General features: G+C 36.3%; 1 protein-coding gene across 7 annotated transcripts in view; it reads left to right on the top strand.

The window, feature by feature from the left end:
* Window positions 1–7745, top strand: part of LOC111056736 (probable aldehyde oxidase 2) — a 95730-nt gene that overhangs the window by 73470 nt on the left and 14515 nt on the right. For all 7 annotated transcript variants that reach the window (XM_039420615.1, XM_039420618.1, XM_039420614.1 and 4 more), the window contains 3 exons: window positions 1852–2038; window positions 3190–3373; window positions 5982–6177. In XM_039420615.1, coding sequence (XP_039276549.1) covers window positions 1852–2038; window positions 3190–3373; window positions 5982–6177 — 567 coding nt within the window. The remainder of the gene's footprint in view (window positions 1–1851; window positions 2039–3189; window positions 3374–5981; window positions 6178–7745) is intronic.

Raw genomic sequence — 7745 nt, 5'->3', positions numbered from 1 at the left:
CTTTTATGTTACTGTAGCTGTTTTATTGGAATCGATTTACAATATTCCATATTACTTCCACATGATTATTGATTCACTTTGAAGAATACATAATAATATATAGTAAGGAACACCTCACCACCAAAAAGCCATACGAATTTACTTTTATGTTACTGTAGCTGTTTTATTGGAATCGATTTACAATATTCCATATTACTTCCACATGATTATCGATTCTCTTTGAAGAATACATAATAATCTATAGTGATTTAATAGTGATACAATTAGCAACGATTAGCAGTTAGATATCCCACTAACCTAATCTATAAAGAATTCAAAGTTCTAAGCCCTGAGGATTTATATAAATTGAACTTATTAAAATATGTATTTGAACGACCATTAGATTTTCCAGTGACTCCTGAACATGGATATACAACTCGTGGTCAAGCCAGAGAGAAACTGTATGAGCCGAGATGTGTAACTGCATCTGCGGCTGGTCATGCAGCCTTTCAGGGTCCTCGTTTATTTAATGTTTTACCTTTCGATATTTCTAGAGAGTCCTCCTTATCGATTTTCTGTAGAAGGTTAAGACTGTATTTATCGGCTTCATAAATTGTTTCGTTTCATTTTTTTTTTCATTGAAATATGTTTAACTTTATTCTGTAAACTAGGCTATATAAACTAAGTATTGTAATCAATTTGTTTATTTTTGTGGAAGATGTGTATTATGGTTTAGATTGGTTAATGGCATAAGATAATACTATTTATGTAAGTAGCTCTATATAGTACTTGAAGCAGCTGAATCGTTTTTCTTATATATTTTCTGTAATTCATAAGACGAACCACTCCTCGACGCAGGCCTAGCCTAATGAGGAGTGCACTTGATATTTTTTATGTTTTATGCTTTGTAAAATTGTACAATGAAGTTAATAAAAGTTATTATTATTATTATATTATTATTATTATTATTATATTATTATTATTTTGAGCGCTCGCCTTATAAAAATTGACGAAGAAGTTAGTTGACCGAGCGAAGTGAGGTCTAAGATTCAAGTCGACGGTTTGGAGTTTCTCTTAATGTTTAAATGTTTTTATGTTGCGCATTTACGGCGAGATGCGGTAATAGATTTTCATGAAATTCGACAGGTATGCTCCTTTTTAAATTGCGCGTCGACGTATATACAAGGTTTTGGAAATTTTGCATTTCAAGGATAATATAGAAGAAAAAAGGAGCCTTCTTCATACGCTAATATTACCGTAAAAATCAGAATATAGAATTATTCATCATAAATCAGCTGTCTAATGGACTATAATACTACACGTTCAAAAACATCGAACATCTTGAAAAGATATCTTTCCATCAACGTTGTAGACAGTTGCAGCCAGACCTGATAACAGCGCTCACACTCACATTCCGGGACAAAACGTCACGGTACGATAGGACAGAAAGCTCTATGTTTATTTAGGTTTTTTTGTAGACATTTTAAATTGATAAATTATTTATTATTTTTTGAGAAAACATAACAACAGGTCAATGTAACTTACTGAGCGCGAGGTCTACTGTTCACAGAACTACTAGTTAACCTTATTGTCCAATGAACTTGATCAGTATAAGGGTCACTAACGATGAGACAAGTGTGTTAAACACGTGTGTACACACATATTACATTGTATAAAATAATATACGTATAAACAACATTTGTATCATACTTTTGAGATGAATAATGTTTGTTTTGACATTAAGCTGAAAATCTCTTGAAGTTGTATCATTATTTTCATGTAATTATATTCAATAAATTTAATAAATAAATACATTTGCGACGGATCAGCTGAATGTGTCAGCAAAACTATTTTTCATGTTTATGTTTGTAGACAAGGTGAAACACGTGATTGAAGGCAGCTTTGAAGTGGCGAAACAGTACCACTTTACACTGGAGCCGCAGACATGTCTGTCTGTTCCCGGGGAGGGCGGGGCCTGTCTCACTGTCTACTCCAGCACTCAGTGGCCGCAGATTGTGCAGTATGCCGTTGCTCTGGCTCTCAACATTCCAGTTAATAGGTCAGTTATGCTGTTGTAAATCTCTTTCAAAGTTTTCATCCCGAAATGTTGTTAGTCAGTAACTATGCTTCGGAACTCAACATTTCAGTCAATAGGTCAGTTATGCCATGTTTTATAGTCAATTTTGTCCATGGTTATGCTATTCAAATAATTCACATCATCTCTTTCAATTTGTCATCGTCGAACTGTTGTTATAGTGAGGTTCACGTTATAATAGCAGTATTTGATTAAAATTTGGGTTGCTTTGCCGAATGATAGACAAGGATAGCAACACCAATATCAATCAAATATTGACAATATTGAAAATACATTAACAATATACTGTATAGCATTTGCAATACTGACATAAAAACTTGGACCTTACTATAGTGGTTGTTTTTTGAGTAGCTGAGTTGATTTTAGTGGTGAACTCTATGGTCTTCACATAATGACTGAACAATGGGCCCGTTCTGTGTGCATGGAATGTGGTAAATTGTCTGATTCACAATTTACCAAGTAAAAAGTTCCGCGTTCCATGGGAGGAATTTTGACAGATTCTGTTCGAAAAACCTGTTCCAGTTCCAAAATCCTGCCCCACAGTCGAAGTGTGGTTAATTGTCCGACCTGGTACAGTTCCAACCATCTGAGCTCTTATTGGTCGATTATTGTAGTCTGCTTGCTTCTCTGTGCATGCGCTGATAGTTTGTTCACCATAGCATAGCATAGAATATATAACCAACAATATGATGTTTGATAACCATTTATTAAATTAATTTTTCTCGATAGAAAATTTGAGAGTAATGGAATAAAAGAAATTTACACTTTTCTAGATGGTAGGTTTGTAAAACAGCCATTCTTCATTCACGCAGCTAGTAAACGACACATTTTAGTGTAAATCAACTTTATATGTGTGCGCCAAAATCTTGAACCAACGATTTTGAAATGGCGTTCCATGGAAACATTTTGCACTAGTCACGTGATGGAACAATTTACGATTGGAACTGGAACAATTTACTGTACACAGAACGTACACAATGCTTCATGAAAAAAGACGATCATATCAAATATATATGTATCTTTTAATGAATCAATAATAAATTTTCATAATTGAAATAAAATATTCTGAAATCCAATATTCGTTGTATTAAATAAACTTATTTCTTTTTTTTCAGTGTTTACGTGAGTGTGGCGGCGGTGGGCGGAGGCTACGGCTCCAAGTTCAGTCGTGCGGCGTTGCCAGCTTGCGCATGCGCAGTTGCCGCTTTTCTGCAGCAGAAACCCGTTGCCATGGTGATGAGCATTGAGCATATGATGCAGGCCATTGGCAAGAGGTTCCCGCTCTATGTACAGTACAAGGCGAGTAAATTGGTCCAACATAACTATTACAGTGACAATCGTCAGTTTTGAAAAGTCTCTCGAAGAGTTTTGAATTGTGTAACGTAATATATAGTGAGGTCGACGCTCTTATTACAGTGTTTGAATGTTCCTTTGAAACATGCAAAGAGGTTGCTGGATTTTCATTATACCAGGTGACCCAGAATAACAGGAACTTTTAAAAACGCCATAAAACATTAGTGGGAAGGGCAAACATGATTTTATTCAAACTAATGTAAAGTTCAAGCCATTTTAGAATTATCAGTAACATCTATCACTTTTCGACAATTACTTCATTAAGATAGCTTCCTCCTGCACGAATACACTCTTGAAATCTGTGTTTACGATTCTTGAACGATTGCGGCATCGATTCAGCTGGGATATTGTTAATTTCATTGTGAATTGTCTGTTATAATTCAACCACAGTTATTGGTAAAGTTGTGAAAACTTTTGATTCGAGATGGCTCCACAGACAGAAAATCGCAGGTGGACAGATCTGGCGATTCATGGGACCAGTAAACGCAACCTAAACGTTAGATTACACGGCTATCAAGCAATACTAACTCGTACAGTTGCCATTAACAGTCGTGCTGTGTGGATTTTTCTCACAATTTGATCAATAATTTTGAATTAGTTGAAAATTAAATTAATTAAATTAATTGAATTAATTGAAAATTAAATTAATTGAATTAATTGAAATCCACAATATCCCAGACGAGATGTTGACACGATCAATAATTAGGAATCGTCAACACAGATTTGAACAATGTTTTCATTAAAAAGGAAGCTATCTAAATGAAGTAATAGTCAACAAGTGATAGATGTTATTCTTGAATGGCAAGCCTTGAACTTTAAATTAGTTTGAATAAAATTATTTTTGATGTTCCCACTTATGTTTTATGGTGTTTTTAAAAGTTCCCGTTGTTCTGGGTCATCCGGTATTTACGATATCAATGTAGACAAATTCGAAAATCAAAGGTATAGCCCTGTAAATTCCAATTGGAAAAATAATGTGCACAGCAATTTTAAAAGTCCGTTCAGTTGACTTGTTCAGGACAGTCTCTTTAATCATTCATGAATAATTATTAAATAATAACCTTGAAGCAAGAGGATTCAGTTTCCTCAGTGTGAAGATGACCAACAACAGGTTGAATCGTTCACTGCGAAATAGTAAGTGTTTGTACTTCAAAAGTGTTCTAAAAAAAGAAAGAATTGTTGAGTTTCAAATACTGAAAATCGCAGGTGGACAGATCTGGCGATTCATGGGACCAGTAAACGCAACCTAAACGTTAGATTACACGGCTATCAAGCAATACTAACTCGTACAGTTGCCATTAACAGTCGTGCTGTGTGGATTTTTCTCACAATTTGATCAATAATTTTGAATTAGTTGAAAATTAAATTAATTAAATTAATTGAATTAATTGAAAATTAAATTAATTGAATTAATTGAAATCCACAATATCCCAGACGAGATGTTGACACGATCAATTAGGAATCGTCAACACAGATTTGAACAATGTTTTCATTAAAAAGGAAGCTATCTAAATGAAGTAATAGTCAACAAGTGATAGATGTTATTCTTGAATGGCAAGCCTTGAACTTTAAATTAGTTTGAATAAAATTATTTTTGATGTTCCCACTTATGTTTTATGGTGTTTTTAAAAGTTCCCGTTGTTCTGGGTCATCCGGTATTTACGATATCAATGTAGACAAATTCGAAAATCAAAGGTATAGCCCTGTAAATTCCAATTGGAAAAATAATGTGCACAGCAATTTTAAAAGTCCGTTCAGTTGACTTGTTCAGGACAGTCTCTTTAATCATTCATGAATAATTATTAAATAATAACCTTGAAGCAAGAGGATTCAGTTTCCTCAGTGTGAAGATGACCAACAACAGGTTGAATCGTTCACTGCGAAATAGTAAGTGTTTGTACTTCAAAAGTGTTCTAAAAAAAGAAAGAATTGTTGAGTTTCAAATACTGAAAATTTAACTGGTTATTGGGGAGAAATTCAAGTCTTTCAACCTACAATAAATTACTATTTTATAGACAGATTCTTTGGCCTGTGTGGTTATATGGCATCTAGCTGTAGAGCTGTTCTAGAAGTAACAAAAATGACATTCAGAAATTCCAGAATAAAATACTGAGGAATGCTGACAATGTTCCATACTTTGTCAGAAACTCGGACCTTCACAGGGATCTGCAGTTGGAAGCAGTCGATGTCATAATCACGAAGGCTGTACAGAAATCTATGTAGAGACATCAGAACAATCAAGCTCTACAACTCATGGACAACTCTACCACAATGAGAAGACAGAAAAGCAAGAAGCTTGCAGATCTCGTATAAATGTGATAGCAGAGCTGAAATGTGAAAGTGTACTAAAAAATGATACAGTGCATGGGCATTGCTCAATTAGAGCCGGAAAGGAGTGATGAACCCCTTTAGTTTGAAACTTTTTATTAATTTAAGCTAGAATTGAACAGTTCATTAACCAAAGTTTTAGATTGCAGTCAAATTACAATTAAAAAGAAAGTGTTTTCAATTTAAAGATTGAATAATGACAATTGTTTGTGAACAATAATTTCAGGTAGGAGTGGACAATGACGGAGTGATTCAGTACCTGAACTGCAGCATGTATGAGGACATTGGACGCAATCTCAACGATTTGAACTGTTCGGCTCTGCTCGTCTGCCTGCCGGGGCCTTACGATTTCTCCACCTGGACTATCAAGGCGTTCGCTGTCAAAACCAACACGCCCACCAATTGCTATTGCAGAGCCCCAGGTCATTACAGCAACTATTCAAACATATTATCAGACTATTGCTTTGGTACTCAACTCTCCAGTGAATAGATATTCAGTGAACAGTTGACCGCTGAATGTCAGGACCAAGGGGGCTATGTAACGCTCTATTGGCCCCCTGTGGGTTGGGGGAGCTTTGAGTCGATCATCGTACTCAAGAATGTGTTGAAAACCAGAATTCAACCACAGTATCCATGCTTGTCGTAGGAGGCGAATAAAATGGACCTCAAGGCAACTCCAGAAGTTGCCTTGTCTTCAAACCCACGGGATCTGCCCCATTAAGGCAGATATAAAAAAAAACTAATAAAAAAAACCGAAGAGACCAGAGATGGGTCAAACTCCAGGCACAAATGTGGATCAAGAGGCTGAGTCGAGGGTGGTCGGGCGCCGGGCACCCTAGAGGCAGTTTGGCCTATCCTCTCTCAGTGGAAGGACCTACAAAAAGGCCAGGAGTGGAACTGACGTAGGTCACGAGTGGAGAGGCCAAATATATAAATTTTGTGGGTAGCGAGGCCAAAACTCACCACCGCTCAAAGAAGGGCGGCCATTCAGGCAAAACTTCTTGGGAGAGGTGAGGCGTTTGACCCTGCAGAGTTTCGGAGGGGCAAAAAAGAAAACTGAAGAAACCAGAGATGGGTGAATAACCAGGCACAAATGTGGGTCAAGAGGCTGAGTCAAGGGTGACCGGGCGCCCTAGAGGCAACTTGGCCGCCCCTTCCACAGCGGAAGGACCTACAAAGAAGGCCAGGAGTGATACTCACGTAGGTCACGAGGACTAATCAGTCTGAAGAGACTGCCAAGTATATCTGCACTGGATTGCGACAAGGATTGCAACCAGGTGATGAATGGAATGTTAGTATAGGGAAAAACTCCTGGTTCTTGTAAAGGACATAGGTATTGGATTGCCCAACTAACATACTACTTGGGAACACAATAAGCTTCGGTTGACGTGTGGGGTTCTTTAAACCTTTGGATCCTTGAATCCGTCCCTTCAAAAAAAAATAACCAATAAACGCTCTATTATTGTTTGAAATAATCTAAAATCGCTTGCGAGTAACATGCAAATCAGATGTTGATTGTTGCATCATTGAGGCAGACTTAAGAGGCATGTCTAGGCGTGCAGTGCAACAAACCTCCAGTTTTATAATTTTTTTCTAGATCTGTTCAGTTGTCATAAATGTTTGTGCAAAGTTTCATTTCCGTATGTTCAGCCATTATTTAGAAAAAATATAGAAGAACAAAATGGCGGCTGTATGAATAAATAGGACTTTCGGACAGTTTGAAAATGATGTTTCTCACCCAGCAACAATACCCTAGAATATTGATAGGGAGTTCAGAAACACTCTGTATAGTAGAGTATTATAAACTGCTGTATATAAGCATTCTCTTATATTGATTCTAGTAACTATCATTGATTCTCTAAGGGCTGTTTGCACAGTGAAAGCTTAAACTGAATTCAATCAGCTGTTGGCTTAAACTCAAAATGAATCACATTATAATAAATGATACTTGATATAGATTTGATCCAGTTTTATATGAAATTTAGTTTAA

Source organism: Nilaparvata lugens, chromosome 2, assembly GCF_014356525.2.
Source record: "Nilaparvata lugens isolate BPH chromosome 2, ASM1435652v1, whole genome shotgun sequence".
Classification (NCBI taxonomy): domain Eukaryota; kingdom Metazoa; phylum Arthropoda; class Insecta; order Hemiptera; family Delphacidae; genus Nilaparvata; species Nilaparvata lugens.
Note: the sequence above shows the minus strand (reverse complement) of the source record. Positions and strands in the feature narration are given on the sequence as shown.